Below are 24,709 nucleotides of genomic sequence, written 5' to 3'. Positions count from 1 at the left end.
AGGAGGCCACATCGGGTGCAGCGGATGCTGCAGGGTGGTTGGGTTGGTTCGTCCGGGTGGCCCAGAGGTGCTCTCTGAATCGCTCCGCAAGTAGGCGGCCTGTCTCCCCAATATAGAGGAGGCCACACCGGCTGCAGCGGATGCAGTAGATGATGTGGGTGGAGGTGCAGGTGAATCTGTGGCGGATATGGAAGTTTCCTTTGGGGCCTTGGAGAGAAGTGAGGGGGGAGGTGTGGGCGCAAGTGTTGCACCTCCTGCGGTTGCAAGGGAAGGTGCCGGGAGTGGTGGTTGGGTCGGTGGGGGGTGTGGATCTGACAAGGGAGTCGCGGAGGGAGTGGTCTCTACGGAAAGCTGATAGGGGAGGGGAGGGAAATATATCCTTGGTGCTGGGTCTGTTTGGAGGTGGCGGAAGTGACGGCGGATGATGCGCTGTACATGGGGATTGGTGGGGTGGTAGGTGGGGACCAGTGGGGTTCTGTCCTGGTGGCGGTTGGAGGGGCGGGGCTCAAGGGCGGAGGAGCGGGAAGTGGAAGAGATGCGGTGGAGGGCATCGTCGACTACGTCTGGCGGGAAATTGCGGTCCTTGAAGGAGGAGGCCATCTGGGTTGTACGGTTTTGGAAATGGTCCTCCTGGGAGCAGAACGCTGATAGGGGAGGGGAGGGAAATATATCACTGGTGGTGGGGTCCATTCGGAGGTGGCGGAAATGATGGTGGATGATACGTTGTACATGGAGGTTGGTGGGGTACGCTGATAGGGGAGGGGAGGGAAATATATCACTGGTGGTGGGGTCCGTTTGGAGGTGGCGGAAATGGCAGCGGATGATACGTTGTACATGGAGGTTGACCAGTTTCTGGTCAATGGTAATCCTGGTGGGTGGGTGTGTGGGTATTCCAGCAATGGTAATACCATTGAATATCGAGGGACAATACATGTTGTTGCATCTATACTCTTCGAAGACTATAACACATTCTAGTTTCTGCCAACTTGTGCCACATGGGTCAAGGACAGCATTTTGGGGTGCAAAGCCAGCTACGTGCTGCAGAGTTACCAGTCTCTGATTTGCTCTGGTAGCCACAGCATATATATGGTTGATCTAGGAGTCTTTCTGATCATGGACCAATATCAATGGTATCCAATGTCAATAGGAAAGTTATTAAATGTCAGAGACAGCCTTTTGTTGGAACTTGTCATTTCTGGGCAGTTACTAAATAGATGTAAATTTCTAACAAAATGATGGTAATCATGTTAAGCACATCTTTCACATTAGACATTTGATCATGATTAAGGTTTCCATCATTTCTTAATTATTGAGGTTAAGACAAGCCAAAGAAAACAATATTTGAAGGTACATCTGAATATTAGCAAACAACTGCAAACTACAGTCCAACTGTTGCAAACATAGATGATCTTGTCCATTTCTAATCCCTGCTTTTCTGAAAATGCCATTTAAACTAGAATCTAGAGCAATTTACCATCCTTATTAAAACAAAAGGAAAGTGAAGTGATTTATAAAACTGTCAGTACTGGGGAGCAAGGGGGAGGAGTGTATGGAATTCAAGTAGTGATAAATTAATTGATTACTGTAACTGTGCACCAAACGAAGAACTGGAGCAATTAAATCCACACCAACCTTCCTGTGCATGGCTTATTATCACTCTGACTCATATCTTTGGGGATGAAAAGTCAAATAAAGGTCAAACTCCACCCTCAAAAATAAAAATAATCTAAGCAAGGAGATATCTCCCTAACAAGTAGATAATCCAAAATTTCAAAACCAGTGATCTAGCTGGCCCACTGCATTAAGGTACTGTGTTACCTTTGTGTTTTAGTTTTCAATTTAGCCAAGACTGACCAAATTATTGTTTTAAGGGTTGTTAGTAAGAGGAGTTCAGATAGTGTGAATTCAACTCCTGGTTCTGAATCCACAGCAGAAATCAAATTTAGCATTAAATTGAACTAAATTGTTCTCAGAACTGAAAAGTTAGAGGAGGAAAGGTGGAAGGAGTAGAAAAATGTCACACTTGTTCAGTCAGAGTGCAGGAAACTTGACAGCAAACCTGACATGAGAGTGATTGACGCAAGAAATGGGTACAATATAAACAGTGATCTATTCTTCAGAATAAAAAGATCACAAAATTAAGTGCTGAAAAGATGAACAATTTAACATCTAAATCTAACTTCAAAGTTAAAAAAAACTTCACATCATAACATTATTTCAGGGATAGAACCTGTGTAGCAATTAAGTACATCTCTGGACAGAACATTCACACAATCCTCCATAAACTGAGCTATTTATACTTACATTTCAAAAACCCACTGAATGTCTATTAGAAATCACAACCCTTCTGTCATTAGATAGCTTTTAATGGACTGATACATCTTGTCAAGAAAGGTGCCTACAGCAAACATATTTGCGAAATACCTACAATGACCATATTACTCAAAATAAACAACAGAGGCCTTTTGCGTGTCTGGACAAGTGAGGCAGTTTAAAGTCCCTTTCTTGGAATTCTACACAATTCCAATCTCTCTGGGTAGTCCGAGAGTCCAATGCCATAACTTGCTTCTCCAAATAACCTGAGAAGTTTCTGTGCCTCTCCCACTGTGATCACCAGCATCTTTTGTTTTTAGTTCATATTCAAAGATCCTTAGTTATCACCCTCCAAACTCACGACCAATTCCATTCAGAGGGGCATGCGAACACCACTACCTGCAAGCTCTTCTCTGAGCTACTCACCATCCCTTTACTGTCACTGGATAAAAATCCTGGAATTCCCTCAGGACATTGTGGGTCAACCTACAGCACAGACTGCAGCAGTTCAATAAAGCAGCTCACCACCACCTTCTTAGAGGCAACTAGGGATGAGCATTAAATGCTGGCCCAGCCAGCAATGCCCATGTCCTACAAGCGAATTTAAAAAAAAAGTCTTAAGAGGTCTGATGAAAGGTCACCGCAGTAAAACTCGAGTGCTTTTGTTTTCTTTGCAGTTTCTGTCTCACCTGCTGAGCATTCCGAGCTGTTAATTTTAACTTACAGCATTTGCAATATTTTGCTCTTGTTCAAGAATGTCCTATGTTTGGTTCACCTGCTGAGGTTCTTATCATGGCATCAGTACAACCATGCATGACCACAATGCATTTGTACGGCTTTCAATGTCTTGCACACTCAGCTAAATGCCCTGGTACTTAAATCTAAATTGTCCCTAAATAGGTTGAAGTGTTCTGATAACCTGAACATTCTAATTTCTCTTGCAACTACCTTGCGTAGCCATTGCAAAGCTACGTTACAAAATGTTTAAATATTATTACTGAATTAATTTTGGAACAACATCCATAGGTATTCTCCTGTGAATTTAGACTAGATGGATTGGATTACAATACATGAAGGATATCTCATCAAATAAACCTTGCTCTCACTATATTTTATAAAAGCAATTTTAGATCTGTCAGTTGGCTACTTATGAAGGCAGAACTGGTTCAAAATTACTTTACTCATTATATTTAACATCCTTTGATCAGAGATTAAAATCAAGCTAATACTATTGAATTTAAAACAGATGCCATACAAGAAATCTATATTTATCTCAAAGAATTATAGGATAACAGAGGGATTTTTTTTCTGTGACAATCTGGACATGCATGATGAGCAAAAAAGTCTTCATCATGAAATGCATTTCTTCATTCTCAAACTCTTGGACAACTCCATCCATCTCATCAAGGAATCAGAAAATGGAAACCATGAGCTATTTGAATTCAAATAACAGACAGAAGTAGAATCTGTGTTGTGAACTACTGTCACTTGACGCACAATGAAAGGAGTTAACTCCATTGAGTTTTAATCTGTTATCTGAGAACATTGCTCAGTGTGGGATATCTGCTCAATGTAGGAGAGCTTCAGCCAGTATCAAGTGTCCGATGCCAATGGTAATCATGGATCAAATAATACGATTTTATCATCAAAATATTCACAGAAATTATTTGCACTCTACTACTGAAACAATAAGATATTAACTACTGCTGTTTTACATGGTTCTTCTCTCAAGGGATACCATAGGAAATGCCCCGATTTACTTTCCAGGAATGCAGAGGACAACAACTTAAACCAATAGTTGGAGAGAGCAGAAGTGCCATTGAGTATTGGGAAATGCTGAATCTAATCAGCCCATCTTTCTGAATGAGGAATCTTATTTCCTATTACTGAACTTATGGAATCAGTTTTCTCTACTATGCTATTAATTGCCACAAAAAGACCAAAAAAAAAGCCTTCACAAGATGTGGATACCATTGTACTTTGACATTAATTAAAATAGAATGAAAAACGACATAGTAGAGTGGTGTTTCATTATAAACTCAACAAAAGTAAAAGAACTGAAACTTCACTTACCACAGGATCTTTGACAATATCTATGAGTGTGATAATATTTGGACCGCCACGCAGATTCTCCAATATTTTAATTTCACGCTTTATTTTCTTCTTCTTTACAGGCTACAAGAGAGTATTGATTTGTTTTAATTTTCAGATTACTAGTTAATTGTGATCACTTTATTACTCTCCTTTGCTGTTCGCACAATTGCAGGAGCTCGACTGCACCAACAGGTGATAAGATACAAATACATATTTCTTTTATAATGTGAGCTTCTAATGTCAAGGGTCCTTAAGGGTGAGGAGTTGTTATGAGAAGCACATATCCAGTAAGGAAGGACTCACTGACTAGATTTACCTAAGACATTATGGTTGAGGGTTACCCAATACTCACAGAACTATGGTGATGGGATTCCAGCTGGTGGAATTACTGGACAAGTCAAATCACAGAGTGAAATCTGGCTTAATAGTTTTTTTTGTTTTAATAAGGCAGTCTTTCACTGAAATATAAACATGCTATGCTATAGCTTCTGTCTTATAATAAAACAAAGGTTTACCATACAAAAGAAATTGAGGTAAAATAAAATAAACCAACTATTTATATATAACTCAAAATAAAGATTTCAATACACATGGTAAAACATTATTAGTCCCAACAATATTCCTTTACTAAAGTGCTTAATTTAGTTAAGGCTTTAATTTACTTATGGAGAATCTGATAGCCACAACTTGGAACCTTCATACAACTAGGTTTAGATTTTCTCAGCTTCAGGTAAGTGCATTAAAGTTTTAACTAAACACTTCTAATCTGAGATTTTAAAATTAAACTCCTTGTGTGAATACAACCCCTTTCTTAACAGTTGCAAAACTACCACCCTTGTCAGAAACAATTATTTTATATATCCAGGTTCAGCCAACACTTTAGCGAAGTGCCCAAACTAAAAAGCATTTTTCCAATCTTAAGGTGCTTCCCCTAAACTCAAATTTTCTGAAAGCTTAATCCTACTGCTCATAAACTCTCCCAATGTAAACAAATCCTTATCACCTTCCTAGAAATCTCTCTCTCTAGTACTGTGTTTTAAAAGAAATGACCATGGCTACAGAAATATTTACAAGTTAATCAAACTCCTTCAGGCATACAGTCCAAAACACTCACGTCGCAGGTTCTAATGGATAAAAAAATGCCCAATTCTTGAGACATTTTACATTAGTGTTAAGAAATCTGAGGGAGTGACATATTGATCAAATCCATCCTTCCATACGCCACCAGTCCCATTCACTATTCTTTGGTTTTGCTGTAAATCTGATACAGGGAGAAGGTAGGGAATGGGGAGCCTAAGTGATCTGCTCTTCGGGAGCTAGCACAGGCACATTAGCCCTGAAGGTGCTTTTCTTCTGTAATTATGCTGTAGGTCAGAATTCCATGAAACTTTGAATCTTACCAAAGCACAGAAGGCCTCTTAGTCCTTTGACTCTATGCTGGCTCTTTGACAGAGCTATCACATTAGTCCCTCTCTCTTCTAAGAATTTTCTCCGAAGGACAATTGGTGTTTTCTATGATTTAAATGGTTGTGAGGATACTGAGCTTCTTTAAAGTAGCAGAATTTTCGTTCAGATTCCACAAGAATAAAATCGGTAGTACTGGGAGGTTTCCACCTATTATCATAGAAAACTCAGGCCCTTCTAGCCTGATCCTCCATTTAAATGGGTAACGGGTGATTTGACTGTGACCAACTTTACATTCCCACGTACTCCAATAATCTTTGGCTCCCTTGTTAATTTAGAATCTACATGTCTCTCCTTTAAAAGTATTCAATAAATCCACCTCCACCACTCTTTGGAGAAAGAGTTCCAAAGGCTCTGTTATTTGGCCGAAGTGTAGCGCAGGCCTATGCTATAGGACAATACAATTATGGGTATGTAATGCTCATCAGCTCTGAAGCAAGTCTTACCTTAAGTATTTTAACAACTACTTTTTCATTGTTTGTGATGTTAATGGCTTCAAACACTTCACTGTATTTCCCTCGACCTAATTTTCGAACTAATTGGTAGTCATCTTGATTTCTGCACAAAGAAACAGAACATAAAAAAAAAGCTTAATAACATGCAATTCAGTTCAGCACATAAAATAATACTTTCACAAAAGAAATTGCATCTTTCAAAAACAAATGCTAAAAGGACATACAATGGACCTTAATTTCACAATAGTACTGAAATAATGGATTTTGTTTATGAATGTCTTCCTCAGCAGTCAAGTCTTACATTTTCAGTCTAATCGAATACATTGTTTATTCATGTCAAAATATTAACATTTAAGTTGGGTGAAAGACGTGTTTAATAACTATTACATACATCATCTTCTCTTCTTAGGTAGCCTTGGGGATCGAGGATGACTTGTTTCCACTCCATTTTGAATAGTTTTGAGATGATTGATAAGTCTAATGTTTGATCTGTAGCCTCTGCTACATACAAAGGAAATCATATTTAGAGGGCTTGCTACTTGTGTGCTCCTTTTAATACCTTGACTTCACCGTTGATCAAGTTCCTTGCTGTGTTTGATGCTTATACATTTTGTTGGTCACAACCCAGGATATCTCATTAATCAGTGGGGATGATTAACCTCTTAAAGAATGTTTTGTGGACATCACTGTGGTGGTTTTGCTGTTCTCCTTGGAGTCTCCTGCCGCATCAGGTTCAGAGTAAAGCAATTGTTTCAGGAATTCCCGAGCAGGTGAACGAAGTTTCAGTGGGGGAGCATTTTGGGAATGGTGACCGTAATTCTTTAAGTTTTAAGTCCTTATGGATGTAGATACGAGTTGTCTTTGGGTGGAAGTTCTAAACTGGGAGAAGTTGAACTACTACAAAAGGAAAGAACTGGGGAATGTAGACTGGGACAGCTGTTTGAGGGTAAGTCCACACCAGACATGTGGGAATCTTTTAAAGGCCAAGTGGTTAAGAGTTCAGGATCAGCATGTCCCTTTGAAAATTAAGAATAAGGATGGCAAGATTCAGGAACCTTGGGTAAGAAGAGAAATTGAGAGGTTAGTCAAAAAGAAAAAAGGAAGTATATGTGAAGTTTAAGAAACTAAAGACAAAGCCTTTGGAGAGTACAACGATAACAGAAAAGAACTCAAAAAATGAACTAGGAGATCTAAATGGGGCCAGGAAATGCCTTTGGCAGACAGTATTAAGGAAAATCCCAACATAATTTCTGCATACACAAGGAACAAGAGAGTAGCTAGGGAAAGCATAGATCTACTGAAGGACAAAGGGGAGCCAGAGGATGTGGATGAAGTCCTTAACAATACTTTGCACTGGTATTCACAAAGGAGGGGACATGGCGGATGGCGAGTCTCAGGAAGGGTATGTTGACATTCTCAGTCATCTCAAGATTAAAAAAAAGGTTGCTTTGGCTGATTAAAAAAAACATTAAGATAGACAAGTTCCCAGGGCCTGATAAGATCTATCCCATAATACTGAAGAAATTGCTTGGTGAAATTGTACAAAATCTTTGTATTCTCGTTAGCCACAGGAGGGGTCCCAGAAGACTGGAAAATAGCCACTGCCGTTCCTTTGAAAAGGATAGCAGGGGTAATCTGGGAAATTACAAGACGGTGAGCCTTACGGTGGTGGTAAGGAAATTACTGAACAAGATTCCTGAACAGGAAAAATATGGACTTTTTTTTGGAAGGTCGTGTCTCACAAACTTGATTGAGTTTCTTGAGGAAGTGACAAAGGTGATTGATGAGGGGAGGGTGTAGATGTTGTCTATATGGACTTTAACAAGGTTTTTGATAAAAGTCCCTCGTGGCAAGCTGATACAACAAGGTGAAGTCACATGGATTCTGCAGCGAGCTGGTAAGAGGGACACAGAACTGGCTTAATCAGAAAAGGCAATGGGTGTTTTTCTGACTGGAGATCTGCAACCATTGGTGTTCTGCAGGGATCATTGACATACCCACACTTACATAAATGATTTGGAGGAGAATTTAGGTGGCCTGTTGAGTAAGTTTGCAGATAACACAAAGATTTGGGAAGCTGCAAATAATGGAGGATTGCCACAGGATACAGCAGCTTGTAGATAGCCTGGAGACTTGGGTGGAGAAATGGCAGGTGGAGTTTAATCCAGACAAATGCGAAGTGATGCATTTTGGAAGGTCTAATGCAGGAGGGATGTACACAGTAAATGGCAGAAACCTTAGTAGAATCAACATGCAGAGGGACGTTGGTGTACAGTTCCACAGTTCCCTGAAAGTGGCAACACAAATGGATAAGGTGGTCAAAGCAGCATATAGCATGCTTGCCTTTATTGGTTGGGGCACAGAATATAAAAATTGGGAAGTCATGCCACAGCTGCACAGAATTTTAGTTCAGCCGCATAGGTTTGAAATTCTTGTCCTCATAACCTTTCCTCAGCCAAATAAGACAGTCATTTCATCAAATCTCTACTCCATTTTCCTTGAAGCAACAATGCACCTCATCTCTAGCAGATGACTCACAAGCATGGAGATAATAAGCAAGAAAACATTCAATCCACACTACCTCTAATCCAAATTCAAATCCACAACCATTCTAAGCAGACAAAATTTCAGTAAGCAAATGGCAACTGGGTGTGTACTCACTCAGAAATTGAACCCCAGATTACTGTTGACTCCTTCTCCAAAACATGAGAAAATGGGCCTTTCACTAAACTCACATTCCAACCAGTTCTCACTTCAAAAAACAATTCCCACCAAAGAAGCAAGATCAAAAGCCTCCTGGAAACAAAGGCAGCAATAGATGATGCTTTGCATATGACAAAACTGCATTATTACAGATTCAAAACGCACAGTAGTGCTGTGCGTGTACCTATCCCACATGGATCCAGCTGTTCCTGGATGCGACACAGTGCCACTTTCTCAATGGCAGTTAGAGATGGGTAATAAATGATGCTTTAGCCAGGGAAACAGTTATCCCATGAAAGAAATTCTAGAATGTTAAATTATTCTAGTACAAATTAAATCAACAGAATAACAGAAACAGAACAGCCACAAGCAATCTTAAGAGTTAAACTTGCGATTTACTGCTTATGTGTAGCACAGCTTCTTAATTTGTCCCTGGTCTTTCTTCCTTTAACCCAAAGTTGTTCTTAAACACTAAATGGCTTTATCACTTCGACACGTTTCCATAATGTTACTTTACAGTTATTTTTAATCAACATACTAAGCCATATGACTCGGCAGAAGGGGAGGTGGGACTTGTAATTACATTGAACATAAGAGGTTATAGCGCAGCACAGCACAGGCCCTCTGGCCATCGATGTTGCAATCAATCTGAAGTCCATCTAACCTACACTATTCCGTTCTTGTCCATATGCCTATCCAATCACCATTTAAATGCCCTAAAGTTGGCGATTCTACTACTGTTGCAAGCAGTGTGTTCCACGTCCCTAATACATTCGGAGTAAAGAAACTACCTCTGACATTGGTTCTATATCTATCACCCCTCAATTTAAAACTACGCCCCCTCATAACAGCCATCATCATCCAAGGAAAACAGCTCTCACTGTCCAACCTATTTAACCCTCTAATTATCTTATATGTCTCAATTAAGTCACCTCTCAACTTTCTTCTCTCTAACGAAAACAGCCTCAAGTCCCTCAGCCTTTCCTCATTAAGACCTTCCGTCCAGATCAGGCAACATCCTAGTAAATCTCCTCTGAACCCTTTCCAAAGCTTCCACATCCTTCCTATGACCTTCTGGTCCAAAGATAGGGACACAACCACAACACCCTTCAATGGTACTTTATGTGTTTTGTAAGTTCACAGGATGAGCTATTACACACAGCAGTTCCAATTTTAATTTACACTAATGAATAGTTCAGATACAAAAATAAGCCAATGCTAATTAATTCCTATTTTCTTCAATTAAGCGCGATTGCTGCTTTTTTTTGTCAGTAACTAGTCAAAGCATTGTGAAATCTTAGCTTCACTACTAATTATTCAACAGCAGAGAAAAGAAAAACATGAGAAATTAAAATAAAATGAAAAACATCTGTCTCAGGATTGCACTTGGAGGACTCCAATAACTCTCAGACTCAAATTTTATTTGCAGTTATGAAAAGTCATGGAATTGGTTATTGGGATTAAGTAATAGCAATAGGTGAATACACCTCGCCTGGTCACTGTTTCAACTTCATTGAAAAGGTGACAATCCAGATGGACTGTGGTGTATGCGTCTGCAGAAACTAAGTTTTTTAAATTTGCAGAATTCATATAACATTTCTGATTTTAAATTAAGCGGTCAAGTCAGCAGGCATCCAAAAGCAATGATAAATTTCAAGTGGATAGTGATGGGGATGGGGAGAAACAGAAATAAAAGAAAGCACAGCAGTTGGGGAACAGACACGAGAAAGGCAAATCTGGGGGAGAGGGTAGAGGGTAGCGGATAAAGTCATGAAACTGTAAGGCCAAATGACTTGCAGCATGGATAAAGATGCTGAACTACTAAAATACTTGTCCCAGAATTGTGAACAACTGATAATGCTGCTGAGTATTTTCAGTGCCTGGGCACAGAGCCATCCATTGGACTAGCAGTGTGATTATATCATAACAGGCTGACACAGGTAGGGTCAGTCCCGTTACAAATATGAACGTGGTGCATTTTGATTCTATTTTTAGTGATTCCAATCACACCACAGGCTAAATGACCTCCAGTATTTCCTGTCCAAGTACTCTCAAATCTACCTTTTCCCAAATCATCCCCCTTCTCATGAACCACAAGTAAACAGCCAATAATTAATCTTTCCTCTGAAAGACCGAGATGAATATCCTTAATTTCAAAGATTGCCACACCCATTTCCATTAGCCTTCACCTTGCCAAGATCACCATGTCTTTGTTGGTCATCTGGTCCACCCTAATGGTTTTGCAAAAAAATGCAGTGAGGACCTGAACTGACACAGCCATTTGTATTAACTTCAATAGCATGTACATGGAACTCAAACTTTAAGAGTCATACAACATGGAAACAGACCCTTTGGTCCAAACCGTCTTTGCCAACCAAGTTTTTCAAACTAAACTAGCTCCACTAGCCTTTGTTTGACCCATTTCCCCCTCAACCTTTCCTATTCATGTACTGGTCCAAATATCTTTTAAATGTTGTAACTGTACCTTCACCTACCACTTTCTCAGGCAGTTCGTTCCAAATATGAACAACACTCTGAAAAAGGCACCCCTCAGGTCCCTTTTGAATGATAGTAATTGAAATTCAGACAAACCAGATGGTAAGTAACATGTAGCAGAAAGTGAGGACTGCAGATGCTGGAGATCAGAGCTGAAAAATGTGTTGCTGAAAAATGTGTTGCTGGAAAAGCACAGCAGGTCAGGCTGCATCAAAGGAGCAGGAGAATCGACGTTTTGGGCATAAGCCCTTCTTCAGGAAAGTAACATGTAACAATAAGTAGTCAAGCATTGCAGGATGAATATTATATTTAAATCATACGTATCATTAATTCATACAGAATCACCAAGTAACATGATACTTGAAAGCCATTCAGACTGCCATAGCTGCATTGACTCACATATGGCCATACCAGTCTGAAAATACCTGATCTTGTCTGATCTCGGAAACTAAGCAGACTCAGATGTTTAGTTAGTAAATGGGATGGGAGTCCGTCTGGGGATACAGGAGCAGTAGGCTTTTAAAAAAATGGCTTTAGGGCGACACAGTGGCTTAGTGTTACCTCCCAGCATCGGGAACCAGGATGCAATGTCAGCCTTGGGTGATTGTCTGTGTGGAGTTTCCACATTCTCCCTATGTCTGCATTTCTGCTGAGTGCTCTGGTTTCTTTCCACAGTCCAAAGATGTGCAGGTTAAGTGAATTGGCACGGTAAATGCCAACAGGACACGACAAAGGGGTAAGCTACACTTCAAAGAGTTGGTGCAGATTCTACGTAGGGATTCTATGATTCTAAAGTCTGTACCATTTACAGGAGGTACTTCAGAAACTCCACAAGCCTCCTTCAACAGCATCTTCAAAATCCACAATCTCCACCACCCAGTAGGACAATGATTGCAGTCACATGGAAACACCCCAAATTAAAAAGTATACCAAGTTGGAAGAGTATTGGTGGTTCCTTCAGTGTCGCTGGTTTAAAAGCCTGCAACACCTTCCCTAACAGCCCTGGGTGAAGCAACACTGTTCAACAAGTCAAATTATGGCCTCTCAAGCAATAAATGCTACCCTTGCCAGGTTTGGTCGCATTCTATGGGAAAGAAAAATGAGCAGCTGTGCTTCATCCCATGCTAACATTTGTTATGTGTGAACTTCCAAATTTGAGCAACATGTACATGCTCTTTTAAAACCGCTTACGCAATCATTGAGTTGTCAGGATATAAAAGAAAATACATTTGTTTAAAATAAATAAACTAGCAGCAATCTGTACTTTCTTAAATACTTGTTCCTATGAAAAGAATACAAAAAAAACCACTCAAAACAAACAATAGTACAATGGGTGCAAAACCAAGAATGTACTTCACAGGCCTGGATAGAGAAATGAAAACACCCAAGTGACCTGGTAACTTTTTTTGGCACCAAAGTTACTTCTTGACTAGCCCAAAAAGAACGCACAAATGTCCAGAACTCCAGGTTAATAGATCAAGCAAAGGTCAAAGGAACTATTGTTCAATGCACAGTGAAAGCTTCTCCAAGGAGGGAGCAGATTAATTCACGCAGTCCAAGTGCACCAACTTGCAGCTAATCATACAGCAGCTATTGCTGACAATAGGACATCTGCCTGCCCTGTTGTTCAGTTGGGGACGGTTTTACAGCTTGGAGTAGCAATCAGAACAGGCAGGGGAAAACAGAGACTAAAATGTAAGCCAACGGAGTAACAAAGAATCAGAAATGTTTTGTAAAACATTGTACGTTGTAATAGACATTAAGAAATAATATTACGTTGAACCTAATTTTGTGTTTAAAACTTTGGATGCTATTAATATAGCACTTTACAGAGACAACAAGACAGCAAACAAGGGTACCATTAAAGATCAAAGACATTGCCACAGTGATCCATTTTGCTTCGACTTTGAAGGATGGAGGAAGAACATAAAGCAGAGTAGTTTCGGAGTATTTGAATATAGGGCTTTGACAAGGCTCCACAGAGGAGACTAATTAGTAAAGTTAGATCACATGGGATTCAGGGTGAGCTTGCCAAATGGATACAAAATTGGCTTTACAGCAGGAGACAGAGTGGTCACGGAGCATTATCAAAGAACAAAGAAAATTTACAGCCCAGGAGCAAGCCCTTCGGCCTCCAAGCCTGAGCCAATCCAAATCCACGATCTATACCTGTCGCCCAATTCCTAAGCATTTGTACCCCTCTGCTCCCCACCTACTCATGCATCTGTCCAGACGCATCTTAAATGAAGTTACCATGCCTGCCTCTACCACCTCTGCTGGCAATGCGTTCCAAACGCCCACCACCCTCTCTGTGAAGTACTTGCCGTGTGTATCCCCCTTAAACTTTCCATCTCTCACCTTGAAAGTATGACCTCTCATTATTCAATCCAGCACCCTGGGAAAAAGCTTGTCTCTATCCACCCTGTCTATACCTTTCATGATTTTGTAAATCTCAAATCAGGTCCCCCCTCAATCACCTTTTTTCTAATGAAAATAAACCTAACCTACTCAACCTGTGGGCGGCACGGTGGCACAGTGGTTAGCACTGCTGCCTCACAGCGCCAGAGACCAGAGCTCAATTCCCGCCTCAGGTGACTGACTTGTGTGGAGTTTGCACATTCTCCCGGTGTCTACATGGGTTTCCTCCCACAGTCCAAAAATGTACAGGTTTAGGTGAACTGGCCATACTAAATTGTCCGGTGTTAGGTGAAGAGGTAAATGTAGGGGAATGGGACTGGGTGGGTTGCGCTTTGGCGGGTCAGTGTGGACTTGTTGGGTCGAAGGGCCTGTTTCCACACTGTAAGTAATCTAATCTGAAACCTCTACATAGCTAGCACCTTCCATACCAGGCAACATTCTCATAAACCTCTGCACCCTCTCCAAAGCATCCACATCCTTTTGGTAATGTGGCGACCAGAACTGTACACAGTATTCTAAATGCGGATGAATGTCTTGTATAATTTTAACATGACTTGCCAGCTCTTATACGCAATACCCCGTACAACGAACGCAAACATACTTTATGCCTTCTTGACCACTCTATCCACCTGTGCAGCAACCTTCAGGTTACAACAGACCTGCACTCCCAGATCTCTCTGCCCATCAACTTTTTCCAAGGCTCTTCCGTTCATTGTATTATTCGCTCTAGAATTAGACTTGCCTAAATGCATCACCTCACATTTGTCTGGATTGAAAGCCATCTGCCATATTTCCGCCCAACTCTCCAGTCTATGTATATCCTCCTGTATCTGACAGTCCCTTATGCTTTCTGCTACTCTACCAATCTTCATGTTATCTGCAAACTTGCTGATCACACCAACCGTGCCCTCTTCCAGATCATTTATGTATATTACAAACAACAGTGGCCCCAGCATTGACCCCTGTGGAACACCACTGGGCACCTTTTTCCATTTCGAGAAACTCCCTTCAACTACTACTCTGTATGTCTCCGGTTGCTCAACCAGTTCTACCTAGCTAGAACACACTGCACACCATGTGACTTCACATTCTCCATTAGTCTACCATGGGGAACCTGATCAAATACCTTACTAAAGTCCATGTATATGACATCAACAGTCCTTCCTTCATCTATCAACTTTGTCACTTCCTCGAAGAAGTTAGTAAGGCACGATCTCCCCCGCACAAAACCATGATGCCTATCACTGATAAGCCCATTCTTTTCTAAATATAAAAAGATCCTATCCCTCAGTACTTTCTTTAGCAACTTTCCCACCACCTATGTCAGGCTCACTGGTCTATAGTTACTGGGAATATCTCTACTATCCTTCTTGTACAGGGGGATAACATGAGCAACCCTCCAGTCCTCTGGCACCTCACCTGTATTTAAGGATGCCACAAAGATATCTGTCAGAGCCCCAGCCATTTCCTCTCTCGCCTCCCTCAGTAACCTGGGATAGATCCCATCCGGTCCTGGGGATTTGTCCAGCTTAATAACCTCTAGTCTACCCAACACAAATTCCCTACTTATGTCAACGTGATCCAGACTAATCAAACTTTTATCTCTAATTTCATCATTTTCCTCTCCTCAGTGAACACTGATGCAAAGTAATCATTCAGAATCTCACCCATTCTCTCAGGTTCGACGCACAGCCTTCCTTCATTGTCCTTTAGTGTACCAATCCTTTCTCTAGCTACCCGCTTGCTTCTTATAATAAAATGCTTTGGGATTCTCCTTAATTCTGCTCGCTAAAGCTATTTCATGACCCCTTTTAGCCCGCTATATTCCTCGTTTAAGACTTGTCCTACTCTTCCAATATTCCTACAGGGCGCGTTCTGTTCTTAGCTGCATAGACCTTACGTACGCTTCCCTTTTCCTCTTGGCTGGTCGTACGATTTCTCCTGTCACCCACGGTTCACATATCTTGTCCTTCCTATCCTTTACCTTCAATGGGACATGCCTATCCTGCACTATCTTTAACCTATCTTTGAAAGCCTCCCACATCTCAAATGTCGACTTCCCTTCAAATAGCTGTGTCCAATCCACATTTCTGAGCTCCTGCCTAATTTTGATATAATTGGCCTTGGCCCAATTTAGTAATCTTCCCTGAGGTCCACTCTCTTCTTTATCTACGAGTATTCTAAAACTTACAGAATATTGGTCACTGTTCCCAAAGAAATGCCCCACCGCAACTTCTACCACCTGTCCTGGCCCGTGCCCCAGTACCAGGTCCAATATGGCCCCTTCCATCGTCAGAGACTATTGACATTCTGCTCTAGAAAACTCTCCTGGACGCTTCTTACAAATTCTATCCCATCCAGACCTCTGACGCTAAGTCTATCCCAGTCAATGTTGGGAAAATTAAAATCTCCCATCACCACTACCCCACTGCTTCTACATCTTTCCATAATCTGTTTACCTATTTGCTCTTCTACCTCATGCTCACTGTTGGGAGGCCTGCAATACAGCCCCAACAGTGTAACTGCACCCTTATTTCTCAGCTCCACCCATAATGCCTCAGTACTCAAGATCTCCATAGTGTGCTCCTTTAGCACAGCCGTGATATCGTCCCTGACCAGCAATGCAACTCCACCCCCCTCCCAAATTTACTTCCCTCCCTGTCCGGTCTGAAGCGTCTATACCCTGGAACATTTAGTTGCCAATCATCATGCCCTTCCTTCAACCAAGTCTCCGAGATTGCAATAACGTCATACTCCCAGGCACCAATCCAAGACCTAAGTTCATCTGCCTTACACACTATACTCCTTGCATTAAAGTAGATGCATTTCAGGCCACCAGTTTTTTTGCGCTCATCTGCTCTCTGCCTACTCTTCCCTTTATTAATGCTATCTTCATAATTCTTACAGTCTCTAGTCTCCACCTTGCTGCCTACTTGTTAAAACAAAATGAGAGCAGGACTCATACAATCAAAAGTAGAAGCGTTGTAGTGCCTTAGAACCTAGGTATTCATACAGTCATAAGATGTACAGCACGGAAACAGATCCTTCAGTCCAACCATCCATGTCAACCAGATATCCCACCCCAATCGAGTCCCACCTGCCAGCACCCGGCCCATATCCCTCCAAACCCTTCCTATTCATATACCCATCCAAATGTCTTTTAAATGTTGCAATTCTACCAGCTTCCACCATTTCCTCTGGCAGCTCGTTCCAAACACATACCACCCTGCGTGAAAATGTTGCCTCTTAGGTCTTTTTTATATCTTTCCCCTCTCACCCTAAACTTATGCCCTGTAGTTCTGGACTCCCCCCACCCCAGAGAAAAGACTTTGTCTATTTATCCTATACCCCTCTTGATTTTGTAAACCTCTATAAGGTCACCCCTCAGCCTCCGAAGCTCCAGGGAAAACAGCCCCAGACTGTTCAGCCTCTCCCTAGAGCTCAAATGCTCTAACCCTGCAACATCCTTGTAAGTCTTTTCTGAATCCTTTCAAGTTTCACATCTTTCCGATAGGAAGGAGACCAGAACTGCACGCAATATTCCAACAGTGGCCTAACCAATGTCCTGTACAGCCGCAACATGACCTCCCAACTCCTGTACTCAATACTCTGACCAATAAAAGAACGCATACCAAATGCCCTTTTCACCATCCTATCTACCTGCGACTCCACTTTCAAGGAGCTATGAACCTGCACTCCTAGGTCTCTCTGTTCAGCAACATTCCCTAGGACCTTACCATTAAGTCTTGCTAAGATTTGCTTTCCCACACCGATCCTTGTGGCACACCACTGGTCACAGGCCTCCAGTCTGAAAAACAACCCTCCACCACCACTCTGTCTTCTACCTTTGAGCCAGTTCTGTATCCATATGGCTAGGTCTCCCTGTATTCCGTGAAATCTAACCTTGCTAATCAGTCTCCCATGGGGAACCTTGTCGAACGCCTTACTGAAGTCCATATGGATCACATCTTCCATTCTGCCCTCATCAATCCTCTTTGTTACTTCTTCAAAAAACTCAATCAAGATTGAGAGGCATGATTTCCCATGCACAAAGCCATGTTGACTATCCCTAATCAGTCCTTGCCTTTCTAAATACATGTACGTCATGTCCCTCAGGATTCCCTCCAACAACTTGCCCATCCCCGACGTCAGACCCACTGGTCTATAGCTCCCTGGCTTGTCCTTCTTAAACAGTGGCACCATATTAGCCAACCTCAAGTCTTCCGGTACCTCACCTGTGACTATCGATGATACAAATCTCAGTAAGAGACCCAACAATCACTTCCCTAGCTTCCCACAGAGTTCTAGGGTACACCTGATCAGGTCCTGGCAATTTATCCACCTTTATGTGTTTCAAGACATCCAGCACTTCCTCCTCTGTAATATGATCATTTTTCAAGATGTCACCATCTATTTCCCTACATTCTATATCTTCCATGTCCTTTTCCACAGCAAATACTGATGCAGAATACTTGTTTAGTATCTCTCCCATTCTCTGCGGCTCCACACAAAGGCCGCCTTGCTGATCTTTGATGGGCCCTATTCTGTCCCTTGTTACCCTTTTGTTCTTAATGTTATTTGTAAAACCCCTTTGGATTCTCCTTAATTCTACTTGCCAAAGCTATCTCATGTCCCCTTCTTCCCCTCCCGATTTCCCTCTTAAGAACATTCCTACTGCATTTATGCTCTTCTAAGGATTAATTCGATCTATCCTGTCTATACATGACATATGCTTCCTTCTTTTTCTTAACCAGAGCCTCAATTTCTTCAGTCATCCAGCATTCCCTATACCTACCAGCCTTTCCTTTCACCCTGACAGGAACATACTTTCTCTGGATTCTCGTTATCTCATTTCTGAAGGATTCAGGGACATAATTCTTTGAAGTTTGTGTCACATATAAACAGTGTGGTAAAGGCAGCATTTAACATGCTTGCCTTCATTGCTCAGACCGGAGTATAGGAGCGGTGGTTTTACACTACATTGATGAGGCCTCTTCTGCAGTACTGTGTCCAGTTCTGGTTGCCCTATTAAAGAAAGATTATTATTAAGCTGGAGAGGGCTCAGAAGAGATTTGCCAGGTTTGGAAAGTTTGAATTATAAGGAGATGCTGGGACTTTTTTCACTAGAATGTAGGAGGTTGAAGGGTGGCCTTATAAAGGTTTATTAAAATCATGAGGAAGTATAGATATAGTGAATGACAGGAGTCTTTTCCCCAGGTTGGAGAATTTCAAAACTAAGGGACATGGTTTTAAGATGAGAGAAGAAAGATTTTAAAAAGACATGACAGTCAATATTTTGTGTGGAATTTTGTGTCCAGAGGAAGTGTTGGATGCGTGGACAGTTACAAAGTTTAAAAGACATTTGGATATATAAATGAATAAGAAATCTTTGGAGGGAAATGAGCCAAGCGCAAGCAAGTGGGACTAGTTTTGTTTGAGATTATGGCTGGCATGGAATGGCTGAACCGAAGGTCAGTTTCTGTGCTGTATGACTCTGTGGCTTGAGTTGATGCACTAAGAAAAGTAAAGGATGGAGAAACTGAAAATAGGCCACAGTTAAGATCGTTGAGAGTGTACACCAACATGTTGAGCTAGAGGAGGCAGAACCACAGAGATAGAGGCATTTAAATTCAATATGCATAACTAATTATCAAAAGATGGGGCACCATTATATACAGAATGGGAAGGTGGTGCTGATTGGCTGGACCAAGACTGGCACAGAGATGCAGCAAGAATAGTTAACTGTCAATCTTAATTCTGAGATTAGGCAGGTAGATTTTGTTAGGTCAAAGTGCAGCCATGGGAATGCAATGGAGTTTGGTTGTCTCCTTGATCCTTTTTTCAAAAAGGTACAAATTCCTTTTGCCTAGAAAAATCAGGGTTCTATGCATTCATATATGTAGCATCTAGCATGCACAAAGGCATCACACTGTGAGCATGCCTCACTATCTTAAATTGGTTTCTGGTGCAACTTTTAGCAAAGTTTGCGATGTATGGGCAGCCCAAGAACCACAAATACATGTCAAAATAATCCTATTCTACCTCTGCATAAAATGAATTGGCCATGTGAAATGTTACAACCAATTCTAAATTAGTTTTTTTGACAAATGCTGTAAAGTATTCCTTCACATTTGCTAAGACAGTACAAGGCTAAAATATTGACAGCAACACTATGTCCAAAGGGCTCTTTCAATGTTGCTGGTTTATTTCCCAACATATTAGCCAAAGGAGGCAGTGAAAGATGCAGTTTAGTGTGACAATCTAGATGCGCTGCCTATATCTGAATCAGTGTTCACCGAATTCATGAAACTAGTAATTCAATGCAGTGGAGTTCACTTTCATTGAAAATATGAGTAGGCCATTCAGCACTTCAAATCAGTGGGCCATTCATTATTATTATGGCTGATCATTCAACTGAACAGCTTGTCCCTGCCTTCTCCCCATATTCTTTGATCCCTTTAGCCCCAAGTGCCACATCCAAATCCTTCTTGAAATATTACAATATTCTGAATTCAAATGCTTTCTGTGGGTAGCACATTCCACAGGTTCATCACTCTGTGGGTGAAGAAACTTCTCTTCTATTATGAAGGTGTAAGTGTGTACTGTACCTTTGAGAGAGAGAGAAAGAGAAAGAGAGAAAGAGAGAAAGAGAGGGGAAGCTGGCAAGGACTGAATGAAAACAGTGTGCTGAACAATCTAAAAATGTGACATTTTGACACAAATAGCTGGTTCTGCATTGCCACGGTACAAAAACAAATTCAAATTCGGCCAGTCTAAATTAGGCCCCACAGACTAAAATCCAATCCAATTTGAAATCTACTGTTTGGGATGACATCACACCAATGAAATGATCCAATGTTTTGGGGTATAAAACCGGACATTTTGAACAGTTAAGGAGAACTACAAAGAGCACCAACAAATAGGTCTCTGAAAGGTACCTGCCCATAACAGAAGTTGTGCAGCAGAAGCCCAAAGAAAAGACAACCCAGCAAAATACAGAGGAAAATCGACAAAGGAGAATCAACAATGCTAGCTGGTTAGAAAGTGTTTTTTTGAAAATATTATTTGTTTTTTAATTGGACCAGTATTGTAGAGTGGGAGGTAAAAAACAGGTTTCAGAGAAAGGAGTTGTAAATAATAGTGGTTTTAATGTTCTCTGGATTTAAAGAATAAAATTGTTAATTTTTACATTAAATAGTGAAATCTGGGATAGTTCTTTGCCTCTCAAAATTTAACAGATTACGGTGCAAGGTGAGCTTGTGTGTGTGTGAGGTTTAAATTAACAGAGGGGTTTACCCCGTGTCCTAACACTTCATCTCAGTTCTAAATGGTTTATCTCCTATCCTTAGACTGTGACCCCAATTCTGGGCTCCCTCACCATAGGGTGCATCTTTCCTGCATTTACCCTTTATAGTCCCATTAAAGTTGTTTTTGATTTTCAGGAGACTACCTTCTCATTCTCCTGAACTCTGGTGAATGTTATCCTAACTAATTCAACCTCCACTCATTGATCGGTCCTGTCATCCCAGGAATCAGTCTGACAAACCTTTGCTGCAATCCTTCTATTGCACAAGCATCCTTCATCAGATCACAAGACCAAAATTGCACACAACATTCCAGGTGTGTTCTCTCACCAAGGCCCTATATAAATGCAGTAAGACATCTCTGTTCCTGTATTCGAAACCTCTCACTGATGTTGTGATCTACGTATGATGATTTGATTACGGTATCTATTATAACCGAGGATAGTTTTGATAATTAGCCCTATTCATGAGGTTGGTGATAAGGTTGATCTCGTAGTGCTCGGTAATGTAGGAATTCCAATATGTATGCTGAACTGTCCAGGCTTTTGATAATTATTTGCAGTACTGAACAGAGCAGGGCACCATACTTTGGAAGTATATAATGGTCTCAGACGGAGTACAACATCAGTTTACAACAATGACAACTGGTCTTTTGAGGTTAGATTATAGATAAAAATTATATAAATTAGGCCCGATTTCTCTAGATTTTAGGAGGTTATGTGTGACCTGATCAAAATATTCAAGATATTACAGGAAAAGACAAGTAAAGATTAGATTTAATATAATAATTATTAATAAAGATAAATTATTTGCACTCTTTGGGCAATCCAAAACTGGGGGGGGGCATGATCTGCATATTAGGGCCAGACCATTCAGGAGAGATGTTAGAAAAGACTTCGACACACAAAGGGTGGCAGATGTTTGGAACTCGTATCCATAACTGGCAGTGGATGCTGGATCAGTTGTTACTTTTAAATCAGAGATGGATACTTTATTGTTAAGCAAAGGTATTAAAGGATATGGGTCAAAGTCAGGGATAGTCACTCGTCATTATCAGAGGATTCAATGATGAAATTCCCAAGCGCCATGCTCATTTAAAACTCGGTTAAAAATTGTGCATGTGCAATTTTTGCCCACAGATGTTGATTTGATTTGTTTTGTTTTTGACGTGGATAGGCAAATTTGTGATTCATGATTTAGTGGATACAGAGGATACAGTGGATACTCTATATCAAGTTAGGCCACAGATCAGCCATCACTGAATGACAAAACAGGCTCAAGGTGCTGAATGACCTACTCATGGTGCCATGTTCCTATCCACAAATGAAAAAAACACAGCTATAAAACAGGGGCCATCGACAGAAGAAACCTATTCATGGCAAGGGGAAAAGAGACAGAAAAGAAATATACATCTGTAGTAGAGCATCACAGATGTATTAGAACATCAGTGCAGTAATCTGAACAAGAAAAAAAAGGTGCTAAAAAAGCCTAGCAGTCTACATTGCAAACTACCAGACAAACTGCTATCTCACCTAATGGTTCTGAAGTGATGCGGTCCTGCCTTCACTAATGTATATGATACCTTATCAGCTGATCTTTCAATAACTTGGTTTTATTGTCAGTGGATTAATTAATGGCACAGCAAAATTCTACCCCTAGATTTTAACAAAAATTCAACATCAGTAGAATGACCAAGGACTACATTTTACAACGAGATCGCTTTTGGATAAGATGATTTTCTGATCCATTGCAATACTTCTCCATTCATCCACTGGTGATATTTAAATAACACTTTTCTCACTGACTCTTGCTGCTGATTGCCAAATACAAATGGAGAGTTTGAAGGCCAATTCCCCATTACAACTTGAAAATATAAATGGCTGCCTCATAATTCTACATAATCAACATTATTGCTAACTCTCATTATATTTTGAACCTTCAACAGTAAGTCAAACTTTATTTCGCTTTAAGCAGCTCAAATTAACAGGATTTTCTTGTAATAAATTTAATGTTATAAAGCTAACCAAAATCTTGTGTATGAATGCATAATATTGTATGAACTGATGGGTTGTGAACCAGTCAAACTGCCATTGGCAAATTAATTTGTATGTGCACTGGTGCATCTTGTGGTTAATTAAAACATCTTTGGAATCATGCTTCTAAATATGAAATGGCTGTACAGGTATACCTAGAAGATTTCAATCACTTTGAAACATGTGAAACACCTAAATCTAAACTTAGCTAAAATTTAGTTTTTTAAATTATTTTATTTATTTTTGAGCACCTTTGGCTCATCCAGGATTTATTGCCCAGAGGACAGTTAAGTATCAATCACATTTTAATGGGCCTAGAGTCACAGGTAAGCCAGACCAGGCAAGGATGACAGTTTCCTTCCCAAAACAACATTAGTGAACCAGATGGATTTTTCCTGACAACTAGTAATGGTTTCATTTTCATTAAATTCTGAATTCCAGATTTTTTTTTTTTATTGAATCCAAATTTCACCATCTGCCATGATGGGATTTGAATGAAGGTCCCCAGAACACTACTTGGATTTCTGGATTAATAGTTTAGTGAGAATACCATTAGGCCATCACCATAAGTTGAGAGGAATTCGACATTGCTTTGATTCAATATCAACAAAGCTACAAGAATCTCTCTTTGCACATCTATATTTTCTATAGTCTCTATAAAGTGAGTATACTCCCACAATTTAGCAACTGTGTAAAATTAAGAGCAGCATGGTTCAATACACTTCCCGTGACAGTATATAAGTTATCGCAGTTAAAAATCACAACACCAGGTTACAGTCCAACAGGTTTATTTGGAAGCAATAGCTTTGTCCACCCCAGTCCAACACTGGCACCTCGAAGTTTATGTTATCACACAACTGTTATGTTATCAGCAAGAAATGAGAAAATTTGAAACTTTGGTAGTTTTGATATCTTTTCTTCAAACCACAAAAAAAATCGATTTGACATATTGTAAAACATTACACCCTTTCCAGCCATGAAATAATGAGAATCAGGTATGTAATTCACAAACATATAGAAAAGCTTCATCGGTAGCTACGTTTCAATATAACTATAGTTGAAATACATTTAAATTAACTTGCTCAGAACAATATATTCAGCCTAAAGAGATGAGCCAATTTATCTCAAATCAGTTGAGCAAAAATTTATAAAATACTACTTTTTAATCATTGTTGCTCTCTTTTCCGGAACGAAAGATTTTATTTCGCTTTGCCCATGTTAGTTAGAAACTGAAAAATATACATTGATGTTAAAAGGAAATTCAGTTTGAATAACAAAAACAATGTTTAAAACAAGTCAATAATCAATGTTTTAATAGTCTATCACCCCATACTACCACTGTGCAGCATACATGAACACGAGCATATGATCATGTAAGTCATTATTAATAAAGAACAAGATTGCATTAAAAGGCATGTTTTCCTGAAGA

General features: G+C 40.4%; 1 protein-coding gene across 11 annotated transcripts in view; it reads right to left on the bottom strand.

Annotated features, from left to right (window-relative positions):
* LOC122560280 (casein kinase II subunit alpha) overlaps positions 1-24,709 on the bottom strand; it is an 85,456-nt gene that overhangs the window by 26,388 nt on the left and 34,359 nt on the right. For 10 of the 11 annotated variants that reach the window (XM_043710830.1, XM_043710829.1, XM_043710827.1 and 7 more), the window contains 2 exons: positions 6,318-6,429; positions 4,387-4,488 (listed from right to left, as the gene is read on the bottom strand). In XM_043710830.1, coding sequence (XP_043566765.1) covers positions 4,387-4,488; positions 6,318-6,429 — 214 coding nt within the window. Of the gene's footprint in view, positions 1-4,386; positions 4,489-6,317; positions 6,430-6,717; positions 6,802-24,709 lie in introns of those variants that run through there. The other variant, XM_043710828.1, reaches the window with a different exon arrangement.

Source organism: Chiloscyllium plagiosum, chromosome 20, assembly GCF_004010195.1.
Source record: "Chiloscyllium plagiosum isolate BGI_BamShark_2017 chromosome 20, ASM401019v2, whole genome shotgun sequence".
NCBI lineage: Eukaryota > Metazoa > Chordata > Chondrichthyes > Orectolobiformes > Hemiscylliidae > Chiloscyllium > Chiloscyllium plagiosum.
Note: the sequence above shows the minus strand (reverse complement) of the source record. Positions and strands in the feature narration are given on the sequence as shown.